The sequence below is a fragment of the Gymnoscopelus braueri genome (genome assembly GCF_963280865.1).
Source record: "Gymnoscopelus braueri genome assembly, chromosome: 15".
NCBI lineage: Eukaryota > Metazoa > Chordata > Actinopteri > Myctophiformes > Myctophidae > Gymnoscopelus > Gymnoscopelus braueri.
In genome coordinates, this window is record NC_137620.1 from 19,002,248 (window position 1) to 19,019,747 (window position 17,500).

A 17,500-nucleotide genomic window follows, 5' to 3' on the forward strand; every position below is an offset into this window, starting at 1 on the left:
GCTGTTCGGGGGAGGTTTTCGAGCAGCCCCGCTATACGATGGAAAGAGACCTCTCTTCAACCTCTGTGTGTTGGACAGACATCGACACTGCCATTCATGGCCGAGAAAGAGCTGGGAGTATGAGTGCAAAACGGCAGCAATAATTCTCAGGGACCTCTCTGCCCCCTACAGGAAGAGACTAGCTTTTTTTTCGAGAGCCAGCGCAATGTTGCCTGGCTGCTACCGACCACATCGCACGTGATTGTTCCGCTCCAGAGCCCCTCAGCCCCTCCCCCTCCTCGCCAATGTTGAAACAGCTTAAGGGTGGCACAGTGAGGAATCTGCCATGCCGTATTTCATCCCCTCCCTCCAAACACCAACTCAGTCGGAAAGGCCAAATGGAGTGGTTCTATTTGGACTGTTACGTTGAATGACACCATGGTGCCGGGGCCATGTCAACACAGGAGTTCTCCTCACCCTGGTCCACAGAGGCGACCGCGACGCATCATCTCCGCTGTGGTCGCACACATTCGTTGCAGACTCGGACTGTGACGGGAGAACGAACACAGATGCGAGGCCAGGGACTGCTCCAGAAGCGTAGCATCTGTTGGGCCACTCGGGCCATAGCCCAGTCGAGGGAGCTCTTGGCCAGGCCTAGCTGCTGAAAGACGAAGGCAAAGAAAAAAGAATTCTGCCCCTCCGACAACAATACATACTGTACATTGGCTTCCCCATTTGCACCTTTTACCAAGCTACAAAAGCTGCCGACTCGTGCATATCAATGGTCCATGTGTGACCTGTTTAAGTACTGTAGTCTGTAGGTAGCATAGAGTTAAAAATAATAGAGAGGGCACCCGATATCCCCTCCCATCCACTTGCATTGAATTGCTCACACAGCGCATGGGCCGAAATCACCCCTTCTTCCGTTGTGAAATGTGGTGGTCGAGGCCTATTTGGTGTGTGTGTGTGCGTGTGTGCGTGTGTGCGTGTGTGCGTGCGTGCGTGCGTGTGTGCGTGCGCTCACTTGCTACAAGTGACAAAGTCACAAGACACCACAGTAAGACAACACAGTATTATGGTGCTAGTAAAGGCTGGGAGAGTGTGTTGTTACTGTTGTTTTATGGTCGTTTAATTATGTCGGGCCACATTCGCGCGCGCATGTCACCCGCATAGTATCGGCCAGGCCCAGTCAAAATTGTATTCCAGCCTACGCGGCTGGACTGCTCCAGATAACATGTGGCCAATAATAAGCTGAACCATGAGTTCAGGCTGGTGGACATCCAGTATGAATACATTGTCATACGAGGGGATTTACTAGAAAACTGGGGAGCCCTGGTGGACATCCTCCATAATGGGCTCGATTGACAATAGATCTTGAGCGTCCCTATCACTAACGGGTGCAGCCATCCACGTCAGGGCTCAGTCGAGGCTGGTCAGCGTCCCCACATGGTCTGCACTCTGCAGTGACAGCATTGGATTAGGACAGTAAGGTGTTCTGTTTCCAGTGGGTCAGCCTTGCTGATATCAACAGCCTGCTCTGCTATATCGGCAGTGAAGTGCAGTGGTGGGAAAACAAAAGTATTCAAATTGTTTACTTAAGTAAAAGTATCAATATTGCAATGTGGAAATACTCTGTTACAAGTAAAAGTCCGGAATTAAAAATGTACTTCAGTGTACGAATGGAACCAAATGGACCCTTATGGCAGTGGTTCTCAACCAAATGATTTTGGGTGGTCCCAAGATGGTTAGCTTAATGTGCAACATTGTTTTCTCACTGAACAGTAAACAAACCAACATACAGTATAAGTGCATACAGGCCAGGGTGAAGGCACATTTCTAAAGTGACAATTTAAGGACTTTTAAGACCTTTTAATACCTCTAAAATTAAAATAAAGAAATAAGACCATTACTGCATCAAAAGTAATCAACAAACTATACTATAAAATGGTCAAACATTTGCCAAATTGTCAAATATCCAAGAAAGAGGCAGAACTTGCAATATCCTCACAGCCCATCAGTGGGCCCCTGCCCACAGGTTGAGAATATGTTCTAAGTTGATGGCATAGGAAAGAGTCAGCATTGAAACAGAGATAGTTAACTGTGGCTAACGTCAGCTGTTTCTGCTTGATGATGTGAAGTAAACAAAACAGCTGTGCTGTCAGTAAGTCATTTCCAGGGAAATGAGGCAGCTGCCTTCTGTTTGAGACACACGTACGTTTGGCTCTCATCATGGTGTCCTTCCTTGTTACTCACAAGGTGACATTTCCTCCACGCTTTTCACATTTGCTCATTTTCATGAATATGTGGAAAACATACACATACTGTATGTCTGAGATGTGGAACTGATTTCACACTAACGACCACATTTGCAATACAAACAAGTCTTTGGACCCGACTGTGTCGTTAGGCTGGTGTTGCATTGTTCGCCTGCAAAAGACTGGTGTATGTATGCGTGTTTGTGTGCATGCCTTTTTGTTTAGTTAACAAGGGTTGCACATGTGTGTATGAGAGCACGGTGTGTGTGTGTGTGTGTGTGTGTGTGTGTGTGTGTGTGTGTGTGTGTGTGTGTGTGTGTGTGTGTGTGTGTGTGTGTGTGCGTGTGCGTGTGCGTGCGTGCGTGCGTGCTTGCTTGCGGCTGTTGACATCTCTATGTGCTAAGGCAGGGATATTCAACTAGATTAGGCAGGGGGCCACAATCGTAAAATTACTTGAAGTCATGGGCCACAAGACCGTGACAAAAAAAAAACGTTTAACCGCTTGTTGTGTGCTATAGGTGCGATAGGACACAATAATGGACACATTATGTCCATTATGGTAACTTATTAGGGCCTGCTTCAGAATCATACTGCATTCATGCATTTTGATGTTTGATAGGAGCATTTCTGTGTCCGTCCTTTATAGTGCACAGGCTTAGATTTTGATATTAAGAAATTAAGTAGATATTTCAGTATGTTCTGTGCACGGGTCCCTGGCATGGAAGCATCTTTGTAAAAAGAGTATTGGGGACCAGGTGAAGTGTTTACATGTTCGTATGAATGAAAGGATTTTTCATTTAGTTTGTTTTGAGTACCGGGTGATAGAGCACAAGGTCTTATGATGTATTTGATGTGGATGAAGATGGAAAAGATGGAAGATGGATAGCCCCTTTTGGGACCCTGTTTACCTTTTTTATATTTGGGAAGGCGGTATCCAGGGTCCCTTGTCGCTCAAACCACTCTCTCTCGTAGTCGCGGGTACCACTGTCTGGTCTCGGGCTAATAGCTCGTCGCTTAGAAGTTGCAGAGATTTCTCAAAGGTACCCACAAGAGCAATAGTAGCGCGCCAGAAAGCTGCATTAATCCGCACGGATCGGCGATGCCGTTTAACATTTTTAATAATTTTGTAAAACTTAAGCACTCACACTCTGCTCCACTGCCCATGACTGACAAGCTGCGCGTCCTACGCATAACTCTATGGTCCTACGTTACTGCCTCTGATTGGCGAGCTCCTACATGCTTGCATGACAATCACAACGCGGGGAGGCGGGACATGGGCAGTGGAGCAGAGTGTGAGAGAGGAGCCTAAGTTTTACTAAATTATTAAAAATGTTAAACGGCATCGCCGATCCGTGCGGATTAATGCAGCTTTCTGGCGCGCTACTATTGCTCTTGTGGGTACCTTTGAGAAATCTCTGCAACTTCTAAGCGACGAGCTATTAGCCCGAGACCAGACAGTGGAACCCGCGACTACGAGAGAGAGTGGTTTGAGCGACAAGGGACCCTGGATACCGCCTTCCCAAATATAAAAAAGATAAACAGGGTCCCGAAAGGGGCTAGAAGATGGACAAAATCCACAAAGAAATAGCTCATACAAGATAATAATAAGAATAATTTCTTTGGTGTAATCAACATCCACTCAAAACTCAGAAATAGTTACAGATGGATGGTTTGTGATGGATGCACTGCACTCAAAAACCCCTGTTGTGGTTTGTAATGACATGGTGAAAATAATAATAATAATTGCCTTGAAAGCTTTTGCCTTACTTGCTACATTATTCTGAAAGTAGTTAGAAGCATGGAAGTATTTCCGGCTGTTTTGTTTCTTTGTACCATGAAAAGGTCTTTATACTTTTTAAAGATATTTCTGGGGCTTTTTCTGCCTTTATTTAAGAGGACAGTAGGCTGACAGGAAATAGGGAGATAAATGGGGGGGTGAAACACAGCAAATTCAGGAGTCGACCCCGCAACACACTGTAAGACTGGATTACCAGCCTTTGTGGTATGTGCCTGGACCCGTAGGCCAGCAGGCACCCCAATACTTTTACTTTTGATACTTAATAGACATTTTAACACCAGATGCTTAAATACATATGAAGTGAGCTACTTTAACAATTTGACCCAAGTGATTTTCTTATGGGGTGACTTACATTTACCCGCATTTGGGTTCCTGTAGCAGTGTCTTGACTGCAAATGCAGTACTGGTAGGTGTTAATTTGGGACCCTGAGTGTCCCAAATCATTAATATTCCTCCATTCTAAATAGTAGCCTACATTTTCTTCTTATCTGTTAATTAACCATTAACAAGCTTCAGTAAATGGTTTACTGAAACATTCAAAATGGTCATCCTGTACAAGCAACCATATAATAAATATTTACATTTAATTTAACATTGGAACATTTTAATTTAAAAAGAACATGTTCCAGGGGCCACAAGAAAGCTCCGCTGGGGCCGGATTTGGCCCGCGGGCCGCCAGTTGAATATCACTGTGCTAAGGGGAGGGGGGTACAGTGGGCTCTCACAATCTCATTTCAATTAGCATCTCATTCCAGGTTTCTGGATTGGAAGGGTCTGTGTGTTTGAAGTGACGGAGATCTGAGACCCCTCGTCAAGCCACTGCTCAGCAGGACAGCGGGGAGAGAGAGAGACGCAGATGAAGAGTGTGAGACAAACAAAGAGAGAGAGAAGGTGAGGAAGATTAAAGAAGTAGTTCACCCCAAAAATTACTTATTTTCTGTCAATTACACACCCCATGAAGCATTGAATTCATGGAGTTCATTTCTATAGTTTTTATCACATTCCTGAGCCAATACTTTGATGATGATAATAAAGATGCTAATGTATCCGGTAGGAGACACAAAGGAGACTCTTTGTCACAAATTATTGGCTTAGGAATGCGATGAAAACAAAAAAATCTCCATGAATTCAATGCTTTATGGGGTGTGTAATTGATAGAAAATAAGTCATTATTTGGGTGAACTACTCTTTTAATAGGGAAGACGAAGACAGCGGGTGAGGGACAGTGAGACGATCAAAGACTGGTGCAGTCATTATTGTTGCAGTTTTCAAGACCGTTGTCGCTTGCCGGAAAATAGCTAGCAGATCTACAAGCTCACAATGTGTCGCCAGCACTCGCGCTGCCTAGCATTGTGTGCTTGTAGATCGGCTATTTTCATAGCATCACACTGTCTGTCATAGGAAAAGCAAAAGATAAATATCTTAAGAGAATGAAAGAAAATTGAGGTAAAAATTGTTGGACCTGCCGCAGCATCACGGCAGGCGATGCCATGGTAACAGTCCATCACAAAGAGTGTGTGTGTGTGTGTGTGTGTGTGTGTGTGTGTGTGTGTGTGTGTGTGTGTGTGTGTGTGTGTGTGTGTGTGTGTGTGTGTGTGTGTGTGTGTGTGTGTGTGTGTGTGTGTGTGTGTTTGTTAAAAAGAACATGTTTCTGTTTGCCGCTGCCTTTTATTTGACTCCTTTTTTTGTTTTTATTTTATTCAAATGTCCTTCCATGCTGCGTTCTTTGCTCTTATTTCTTATTAAGGAAATGGGGTGTTTTACCTTTTTATCCCCCCTCTTCCTTAATTATTACTGAATTCAAATGTGCCGTTATAACATGTTTATTTTGCTTAAGGTTTTATGTGAAGCACAATGAATTGCCTTGTTGAAGTGTGCTATACAAGTAAACTTGACTTGACCTCCAACAAATCCACGAAACGTATCAGACTGCTCCTTACGTGATTACTCCATGGACCGCACTTGTCTGCACCTGTGTGCGTGTGTATGAGAGAGAGAGAGAGAGAGAGAGAGAGAGAGAGAGAGAGAGAGAGAGAGAGAGACTCAGCATCAAGGTTTAAATATAGTCTTATCAAAAGCCCTGTTTTGCATTTAGCATTCTCCCCCCTGGGAAGCAATTTGTTCATTTGTTTAAACAGAGAGCCAGCACACGGAGGTAATTCTGAAGGACTGATTGCATTCTCAAACAGTCTCACTGGGACCATCTAGAGGAAGCCATGCCATTTGGAATCAGAATTCTAATTGAGACGCTGTCATTCCACATTATGTGGTGTATAGGCTGTATGCACAGCAGCCATATTGGAAAGAAATTGGGCCACTTCCTTTACTTAATTCACAGATGTTACCAATGATACTAAAAGGCTCTGTTCCATTTAATGTGGCACAGTGGTTCTCAAACTTAAAAAAAAAAAATTCAACGACCCCCATAACTCTGCGAGTGTACAAATGGAACCAAATGGACCCATACGGGTCCATTTGGTTCCATTTGTACACTCGCAGAGTTACACACCCGTAAGGGGCCATTTGGAACCCCCTCAAGGAACCATGAGGGTACCAGGACCAGGGCCACACTTTGAGACCCACTGGTGTAGCAGAGTGTTTCCAGTGAGCCAACAAGCACAATAGAAGCACCCTGACTCTGTTTGATCAGAATGGAACAGAGCCTTAATAATCAGTATAATTGGTAAGACTTGTGAAGGAAGGAAGAGGCCCAATTTCTTTCCATTATGGCTGCTGCTCATAGAGCCTATTGTGACTGAAGGGGTGTGTGTGCGTGTGTGTGTGTGTGTGTGTGTGTGTGTGTGTGTGTGTGTGTGTGTGTGTGCGTGCGTGCGTGCGTGTGTGTGTGTGTGTGTGTGTGTGTGTGTGTGTGTGTGTGTGTGTGTGTGTGTGTGCATCATGACTCCGTTCCGTTTCTCCGTTCTCTGCACTGGCTCCCTGTAGCGGCTCGCATTCAGTTTAAAACCCTGGTGCTAGCCTATAGGGCAGTGAAAGGAACAGCTCCTTCTTACCTCCGGGCTATGGTCGATGCCTACACCCCTGCCCGACCACTTCGGTCTGCCACCTCGGGGCGACTGATTGCCTCGTCACTCAAGGGTCCTTCTGGCCGGTCCACACGGTCACGACTTTTTTCTGTTCTGGCCCCACAGTGGTGGAATGAACTTCCCACTGATGTCAGGACAGCAGAGTCACTGCCCATCTTTCGCCGCAGGCTGAAAACCCACCTCTTCAGGAAACACTACCCTTCCTCTTTGCCTGGCCTACTTGTTGTTAACTAGTTGTACGAACTCTTGTTTTATTTTTGTATTGTTTTATTGGATCTTGTTTAGTCGATACACTTATTTGTTCTAGCTCGTGCTCATTTGATTTTGCTATTTTGTCTCATCTGTTTAAGAAAGTAGGTAGCTGATATATTGCACTTTTACCTTAGCGCTAGGTATACTCTTGGTTGCTTGTTTTTGCAGGAAATGCACTTAAGACTTCTGGTGATAAGTAGTTTCGTTCCCTACCTATGTTGAATGCACTTATTGTAAGTCGCTTTGGATAAAAGCGTCTGCTAAATGACTGTAATGTAATGTAATGTAATGTAATGACTCTTAACGGCATAAATCCACAGACCACAGAACACTCACTCGCAGACGACTGTGAAATCATTTCAACTTTTATTGTTCAACAGTTTACCTTCCCACTTTACAAATCTTTGGGGCCCCTAGCGCTGATTGTCTGTTGCCATTTTTGTTCAGAGGCCCCCCATCCTCCTCATGCCCCAAACAAACCCCCCCACAACTTGGTCACTGAGCAGAAGAAAGAAAAACAACTTTTCACGTTTTTCCTTTCAGTTCACACAGAGTTCAATAAATAGAGAATGGAAATAAAGGTTAAGTAGAATAAAGAGACAATGCTGTCACAGGGAAATGAAGTCACGGGATGATCAAGCACGTCATTTTCACCCACTGTATACTGTAATATGCACTGTTTTCCTTTTAAACTTCATTGCAGCTACAACAACGACAACAACAAAAAAAGAACAAACAAAAAAAAAGGAACCTCGGCAGAGACTCAGGAACTCGTTCAGATGCTATGCAAAAGAAGCTATGCATTTTCCTTAGGACGTTATTTTTTTCTCCTGTTCTTTTAAGAAAGAAAGTTCACAGAATGTAAGATAAGTTAGTATGAAGATGACAAGATGTTCTTTTTTCCCTCTTTTAAAAAAAGATACACCTGCAACTTTTCAGCCGTTGCCAACAAAGAGCGACGATGAACACTGGAAGATGAAGAACACTATAACTGTCGTCACTCGAGTTTTAAGACACAGAGCAGCGAAGCGAAGGAGCTTACGTACAATCAAAGAGCACTTAATGGGACAGACAGCGTTGGAGAGAGAAATCAACGATGAATGGGTTGATGATGAGTACAATGAAATGACGGCCTGTTCCTCGCCTGAGACCAGCTGGGTCAAAACACCCTCGCTCAAATAGTACCGTTAACACCAAATTGTGTGGTATACTTGGGTGCCAGATTGGGGGGGGGGTTTCGCCCAATATCATACTACAATTCAAGTGGTCCATCTTTGTGATCTGAGTGGTTCTGATGGGGTAGAGACCCCATCCATCTGGCGCTCTAGGCCTGTGGTTCTCAAACTTTTTCAGAGAAACTTTTGAGTAAATCTTACTCGAAATGTAAACACTGTGAAAAGACGTTTAGCACATTGAGACATCCTGGGTTTAAGATGGGATTTGTGTGGTACCCAGACATGCTTAACACTCTTCTTTAGGTCTCTCATACACAGTAACGTCTTAGAAATAAAACACGAAAATGCCCAATGCTCCCACACACATTAAAATGGGTGTTCCATTTTTAACAAATGAAAGGCAGTTTGTCTTTACATGATTAACTGAATTGGAAGTGCAAGGACCCCATATCCTGTTTGTCTTTTTTCTTTACAGTGTTGTACAGTCAGACATATGAAAAATACACCCAAAAAAATAATTAATTGATAGAAAATAAGTCATTTTTTGGGTGAAATACTCCTTTAAACAATAAAACCAGAGAGGCCGTGGTATATGCCTATTGTGATTATATCACAGCTTAGCCTCGCGTAGCCACTAGCCAGACAACTATTCCACAATCTCCGAATGCTATATAGAGTCTGGAACCACTGTACAATCAGGAAGCTGGCATTTCCGGTCACGAAAATATATTGTAAAATATCTTTACATTAAATGTTTTCTATTTCCATTTTGCTAAGTAGCAAGCTATATGCTTAGATGTTTTAGATTTATTTTAGGAGGATACATTTGCACGACTGTAAAGACGAAACTTCCATGCTTCCATGTCCCAGACACATTTGTACTGCATTTGAAAATTGTCGGAGGCAGTCTGGCCACACGAGACTAATCACAGATAGACGTGTTGTAGCCGTAGTATAACATGATGCATCACGACCTCGAGTGTACCGTTGCTTTCGTAGCACGCTTGCCAGTCGTAGTAGCAGTGGGTTATCATGATGATTATACAACAGAAGACTTCACCATGTTCCAATGGGGAGTTCCAATTAAACAGAAATGTAAAAGAAAAGAAAATAATCCATTTTACGGTAGCCAGTGTTTTCACTAATAGATGTTGTCTGTCAACATACCTCAAACACAGGTAAGATTTAAAATGTGTCAAATATCTACAGAAATAATTTATCTATTTTCATGTTGGTAACTATTTCGTATAGGCATCATGTTTTTTTTTAAACCACTTGACCCTATTCTAGGCGCGGGGGGGGGGGGGGGGGATATTTGCCGAAAATAGCCGATCTACAAGCTCACGGTCTGCTATTTTCTGCAAAGAGATTTGGTGTAGAGGGGGGGAAAAAGAGCACACACAAGTACATCTTAGTGCCAACTTAGGTCCGTTTTAGCGGTATTAAGTGGTTAAAATGATATTATTTACTTATACTTCAGTTCCATACTGCATACAGCAGTTCATATACAGTACCTCAATCCAGGTCAGTTTCCCATGTATCCCAGTAAGACCAAAAGAGTCCTCTGGGTTTGCTTTGTAATTACTGTAGCCTACAACAATACTGCCACCACAAAAGTGTGTGTGTGTGTGTGTGTGTGTGTGTGTGTGTGTGTGTGTGTGTGTGTGTGTGTGTGTGTGTGTGTGTGTGTGTGTGTGTGTGTGTGTGTCTTTGTGGTGGCTGAGCACTTGCACTGAGTCAAATGAACGGGTGCAGGAGAGGGAATTTCAAAGCGAGTACACTTTGTGTCAATGTGCATTTTTTTTCTTTCCAGAAGTGGCTTTTGCGCTTTGCATTATGCAATAAAAAAACATAATAATTATAAAATAAATATTTTACACAGTTTGCGACGTGCCTTGTTCAGTTTATATCGCCTTCGGCAGCGTGCAGTCAATGTGTTGCACTAAATCAATGGCAAAACACAGTCTTTGACCAGTGTTTCACGATAAGACAAAATCACATTAGAAATACAGCAATGGAACTTGTGAAATCCCAATAATAAATAATACAAACTTTCAACAACACTCACAACACGCTCGCACGCACGCACACGCACACACACACACACACACACACACACACACACACACACACACACACACACACACACACACACGCGCGCGCGCACACGCACAGTATTCAGCCATATACAGTTCACTTTTTCGGGAAAAAGGACAAAAGAACATAACTGACACATTGAAGATGAGCAGACGGTGATAAAACAGACCATTTGACATCCCAGGCTAACCCACCATGTGACAGAGTGGTCAGCCAAAGAAAGAGCCCCGCCCACTGCCACCCCACCCTACCCTCACCCACGGGAAATAACTTCAAGCTAGGGCTGGGCGAAATATGACTTCAAATCAATATCATCATTATTTCAAACTTTGGCCTTGATTACGATTAAAGGAATACTTCACCCCAAAAATATGGTGAATGAGATTTCTTTGTTTCGGTCCCATTCTTGAGCCAATAATCCAATATTTGACTAATTGAAGTTAACAGGAGACCAATCTTAACAAGAGAAAAAACACATTTAAAACATTGTTTTTAAACCGGAATAATCAGTTCAGTATGGGCTCATCAGTGATTACACTGTGAGAGTTGTTTTGGAGTTTGTTGAGGAGTTGTTTTCCGAGAGTTAAATTATCGTTTGACAGCAAACTCTGCTGAGGAGTCCCTTGAGCAAGGCACTGAATTTCCCAACAAGCTATTAAAGCACTGGTTTTCGATGAGAGCGTACACATGGAAAACAGTATTGAACACAGAGTTAAATGAACAGTGATGACTTAACAGTGCAGACTGGGGTCCCGGAGACATAACATCGTATCGGGAGTCCATGGCCTAATGCATATCGTTGCTGTCGGGCAGAAACCTAAACCTCTCCATATTTAAAAAAGTTTTTCTCCTAAATTACTTCATCATACAAGAGTGTCACACAAAAGTAGTGAAACTAGCAGATCTACAGGCTCACAACGTGTCGTGATGTGACGCGTTGTGATCTTCCAAACCGCCCCCTCAGGTCTTCTAGTGCTGACCTGCTCGAAGTGCCTACAATGACTTGAAAAAAAAAACACGGTGAAGCAGCATTCTGCTTCTACGGGCCGACGGCTTGGAATAAACTCCCATTATACCTAAGACAGGCAGCCTCTGTGGATAGCTTTAAAGCTTTTCTTCACTCTTGCTTTTAGTTGATTTTAAAATCTCTGTGTTGTTATTCATGTCCTCACTGTTTTGCCTGATTCACTGCCATTTTTGCTATATATATTCTTTTATGCGTTTGATTTTCTTTTTCATGTCATTGTTAAATTATGTGTACTTTTTCTGTAAAGCACTTTGAGCTGCATTTCATGGCATGAAAGGTGCTTATTATTATTATCATTATAGATCGGCTATTTTCCACCATTTTGAAACTAATTATAAAAATGGAACGGTTTTGGACATACAAGGATTCCATCCCGACAGCGACGGTATCAAACTAGGGGGGCCTTGAATATTTAAACGGTGTAGAATCACTGTCTTAGAGTAAAATAAAATAGTTAAAATGAAATTCTAGCTTTGCCCCCCTCCTCCCCCTCCCCCCCCTCATTCTGGTTAAAGAACACCACATCTCCTGGCATCATGCTCCGCCGTCTCCTAATGAAACCGTGGCTCTGCTGTGTAACCAGAGACCACCAGCATCCAGAGAGGCGCCTTGAGACCATGATGAAATATTCAAACTGCTTTGCTGTGTGCTGCTGCTGCTGCTGTGTTCAGTGTCTTATTGGCCGCCGTTCCAGTGGCCTGGAGCCGGTCTGGTCCGGCATGGTGCAGTGGTTGTTGTTGTTGTTGTTGTTTTGTGTTGTTTTGTGTGCATGTGTGAGTGCGTGTGTGTGTGTGTGTGTGTGTGTGTGTGTGTGTGTGTGTGTGTGTGTGTGTGTGTGTGGATTATTTTACAGGGTTGGCTTGCTGGTGGAATAATCATTACATCCACGCCATAAGAGATGGGACTGAAGATCTTATTGCCATAACACACACACACACACACACACACACACACACACACACACACACACACACACACACACACACACACACACACACACACACACACACACACACACACACACACACACACACACGCGCACACGCACACACACACACACACACACACACACACACAGTGTCTGACTGCTCTATCATTGCCTCATGAGGGGGCGACAGTGTGTCGGCGGGGGGTGGGTTGGGGGGGGGGCATGAAGAAAGCGATGGGTCAGAGTTATTCTGCGTACCTACAGTATATCGCTGAACCGGAGGAATGGGAATGAAAGGAGCGAGAGAGAACGAGTGAGATATTTAAAGTCCCCCGTCTCGGTGTGTGTGTGTGTGTGTGTGTGTGTGTGTGTGTGTGTGTGTGTGCATTCACACTCGGCATGAGTCACAGCCATAACAGCGTCTTCAGGCTGACCCCCCCCCCCCCTCCCATCGCCCACCCACCCCCTTTCCCTTTCCTCTCTCTCTTTTCTGCTTACTTATTTTGATCTATTTTTCGCTCACTCTGTCCATCTGTCTCCCTCCCTCCTCCTCTCGCTCTCTGTCTGTTCTCATCCTCCTGCCTGCCTCTCGGGGGCCGACAGTAAATCTGCATGCTATAATATCCTCTATGTTTGCCTTTCTTCTACCTGTCGGTTTCTCGCCGTGTGTCTGTCTGTCTCTCATCCGGGTTTGTTTTAAATACATCCTAAAAGAGAGGCAAAGAGATGAGAAGGACCTAAAGTGGCATATGCTGGAAGAGAGAGACACACAGAGTGTGAGAGAGAGAGAGAAAGGGAAAGAATGAGAGAGAGAGAAAGAAACATGATACTTGTCCAGTGTGGCACACACAAAGCCCACTCTGTCTCTTACAATGGGCCTGATTTTGCCACTTCGCAATTGAGCCCCAGACACACACACACACACTCACGCACACACGCGCACGCACGCACACACATACACACATGCTCACCGACAACACACACACACACACACACACACACACACACACACACACACACACACACACACACACACACATGCTTCAAAGTCTCAAAGAACTCTCAAGCCCTAAAAGAGCCATTCCCGCTCCCTCCACTGTTTGGGCTCTACTGACATGGTGCATTCAAGCTCTGTCCCAGCAGGTCCACCTTCTGTCATTGTCATTCCCTCGTTTTGTTCTGTCCTGAGCCCTGATACGGTTCCACAGGCAGAAGCGGGGGTGGATGTTCAAGTCCAGCTCCAGAGTCTGTCCTCATATTCACCTTCCCCTCACCCCCCCCCCCCCTCCCCTTCCCAAACTCCCAAAATGCAGCTCAGGAGGGGACAGAGAGGAGACGGATATTCAAAGTTCCAACTCCAACATTTACAACCCTTAAACCCCATGGCTGTACCTCTGTTCCCAGGCGGCAAGGAGTGCTAGGATGCTGCAGTCTGCTGGGCACTCTCTACCTACAGTACGTCTGCATTCATTATGTCTGGTGTCCATCCCTACGAGGCCTGGGTCTGCAGCGATGATCTAAGATGGGTGGTCCGACCCCCCTGGGGTCCCCCCCTGGCGGGCTGCGGCGTGGCGGTGGACCCCGGCGCCGACCCCCCCTGGCCCGGGTGGTGCGCGGGGGGCGGCGGCGGCGGCAGCTGGCTGTGGTGGCTGACCCCGACCTGTAGGTGGCGAGGCAGGACGGAACGCATGGGGGTCTGCTGGGGGGGCTGCGACTGCTGCGGCGGCCGCAGAGGGTAACTCCTCCTGTAGCGCAGCGACTGAGACCGGAGGAGGTTGCGCGTGTACTGCACCTCCGGCATGATCAGCTTGAGGCAGAGCTCCTGGGCCTGGCCGGACGGGCCCTGGCTGAGGTTGGCCGGCAGGTCGTAGCCCACGATGTCCACCTTGGCGCTGGGCTGCCAGGGCCGCAGGTCCTTGTTCTTGATCTGCGCCGCCGAGCGCAGCTGCGGCATGCGGCCGCCGAAGCAGCTCCGCATCAGCCTCTCCTGGGCCCGCCGCAGGAGGCGCACCTCCCTCGCCACGCAGGCCGGGCCGAGCGCCGCCAGCTTGCGCCACAGCGAGGCGTTGAAGTGGTCGTAGAGACGCGCGTCCAGCGAGTTCCAGGCGCGGATCTTGGCCGGGAGGCCCGGCGTGAGGCTCCGCTTGGAGCCCGGCGTGCGCATGTTGAGCTTGACGTAGAGCACGTCGTCCAGGTCCCAGGACAGCAGGTGGCGCAGGAGCACCAGCGACTCGTCGAAGTACTCGGCGATCATCACCAGCGAGAAGGAGCGCTCCACCTCCGCCACGAAGGCGCGCGCGTACGCCTCGTCCGTCGCCGGCCGGTCCTTGTCGCCGCCGAGGTCGAAGGTCAGCGTGTTGCGGGCGTACATGGAGTCCTTCTCGTCCGGGCGGTAGTAGCGCCACGGCTCCTCCAGGAAGGCCTCCAGCGAGCCGTTGGGCACCCGCTTGAAGCTCTGGCAGTACTGGTTGTAGTAGCTGAACAGGGACTCGAACATGGAGCCGGGCTCGCGCAGGATGGTGACGTAGACGGTGTCGTTGGGCATGAGCCGCCGCACCTGTCAAAGAAATGAACGGGTTAACATTTTAAGATGAACCAATGTATATTGCATTGCTTTTCCTTAAAGGGTCTACACCATGAAAATCACTTTTTTCTTGTTTTTTTGTATTTTTTGGGGTCCCCAGTGTCTCTTGTACCCCAAAAAATGTTTTTATTTTTAATTCAGTCATTCCTTCTCATTTCATGGATTTCCAGAAATGTTTATGAGGTCACAAACATTATTGATGGCAAACCCAATGTTAAATGAAAAGTGCCCGAATCGCTCCGAAACTTTTTCTACCCCCCCTAAGTGGGGGTCTACGAACAAATACTTCGGGCTCTGATTTTGGCTCCGCCCCCCGGAAGTGGGTGAAACAGGCACCTCAAACACTTGGTGGAATTGTTCAAAAATGTTCAAAGTGTTTTTTTTTCGATTTTGTATTTTTCTTAGATGCTTCTTTTTATGCAGATTTTTTCCATATTTTTTTAAAATATTTTTTTTTATTAACAGACACAATTGACTTGGGATGAGTATATCTGAGTGATGATTTAGGCTCAAACTTTTGAAAAAGGTTTGAGGGACATACACCATATGATATTAAATATAAAAAAAATAAAAAAAAATCATGGTGTAGCTCCTTTAAGTAAAAGTATCAATACTGCAATGGAGAAATACTCTGTTACTCTGTCAGGTATTCAAAATGTACTTGAGTAAAAGAACAAAAGTATTGACATCAAAATGTATTTTAAGTACCAAAAGTAGAAAGTACTCATCACGCAGAAAATAGCAGATCTACAAGCTCACAATGCGTCGCATGGCGACCAAACATACAATGACTTGTCGTTCTACTGGATCTCTTCTCCACTCGTTTTTTAGTCTAGTTTTTATTTGTTGACGAAATTGCCTTAGTTTTAGTCATCGTAGCTAAGTTTTTATTTCGTTTTTATTTCGTTTTCGTCCGTGAAATCAACACTGCGATCCAACGCACCTCGGCGCGGTTGAAGCGCATGTGGCTGGTGATGATGTTGGGCGGCAGCGTGTGCGGGTGGACGAAGTGCGCGGCGAAGGTGCGCGGGTAGCAGAACTGGTGGACGCACGCCTGCACGGGCAGCGCCACCGTCAGGTTGTTGCGCTCGCCGAAGCGGAACAGCAGGTTCTGCATGGTGGTGCTGGCCGTCTTGTGCGTCTTCAGGAAGGCCACGTTGGTGTGCTTGGGCTTCAGGCCGGGTGCCGGGTGGGAGCGCAGCGCGGGGCAGCCCAGGTGGAACGCCTCCATGGTCCTGGAGAGGAGAGAGAGAACATTTTAACATTTTAATGAATTCACTTAATTAACCCAACACACTCACCGCCAAAGGGGAGAATTCTCCCCTTTTCAGTCAATGGTGTTTACCGCCAAAGGGGAGAATTCTCCCCTTTTAATTCCCAATCTCCAACATTATTTTTGGTCAGCCCAATTACGAAATGTACTGTCATGGACGTTGAGAAGACAAGACTCACAATGGTTTCAGTTAGAGGCTAAATTTGTCGACCCATTACCATTGGACTCTCTCATATTTATAAAACAGTTCAACAAAATAAGAAACATAGGTAACTGTTTCACTGTTCTTAACACACTTCGTGCTTGGAGGGATTGTTAAAAAAAACTTGGCATCGTTAATTATACTTCCATACATTCTCCTATCTATCGCAATCCTGATCTAGACAAACATCTAACCTCAATTAATATACAGAGGTGGGCCCAGTTGGGGATAAGTCAATTCAAAGACCTGTTTCATACAAATATGCAGTTAAAATCATTTATAGAATTAAGAACAGAATATGACATCCCAAATACTGACTTCTTCAAATACTTACAAATGCGAAATATTATACATTCACTTAGAAGAGAAAATAAATTAAGATTAGAATTATATGAAATAGAAGAAACATTAATGTTATCGACCACAATTAAAGGTAAAATTAGTGAATTGTACGATATCTTCTCCAAAGACTGTCACTCATCTTTTTCGCCCTTGTTGAAAATTTGGGAGACAGATTTAACAATGAAATTTGAGGAAAACATTTGGCTAAATATTTGTGATAGAATACATTTCCCATTCACAAGTAACAAAATCAAAGAAGCCAATTATAAATTCATTCACAAATTGTATCTAACTCCAATAAAAATGCATAAAATGTCTAGAGACAACTCAGTAAATTGTCCTAGATGTAAAACCAGCGAAGGAACTTTTTTACACATGTTTTGGCAATGTGAAAGACTAAAAATATTCTGGAATGATGTCCACTCATTCACAAAATCTGCATTAGAAACCGAATTTGACTTGTCCCCATGTGTCTACTTACTAAATGAATTGCCTATTATACAGATGGATCCCAAAAAATACAGATTGTTAATTATCATAACAT

At 45.1% G+C, this 17,500-nt stretch overlaps 1 protein-coding gene across 1 annotated transcript in view; it reads right to left on the bottom strand.

Moving 5' to 3' along the window:
- Nucleotides 1-14,044: 14,044 nt before the first annotated feature.
- gal3st3 (galactose-3-O-sulfotransferase 3) overlaps nucleotides 14,045-17,500 on the bottom strand; it is a gene marked incomplete at its 3' end in the record, with an annotated part of 6,304 nt that continues 2,848 nt past the window's right edge. Inside the window, exons 2-3 of the mRNA XM_080450831.1 lie at nucleotides 16,083-16,374; nucleotides 14,045-15,112 (exon numbers count right to left, since the gene is read on the bottom strand). Coding sequence (XP_080306957.1) covers nucleotides 14,045-15,112; nucleotides 16,083-16,374 — 1,360 coding nt within the window. The remainder of the gene's footprint in view (nucleotides 15,113-16,082; nucleotides 16,375-17,500) is intronic.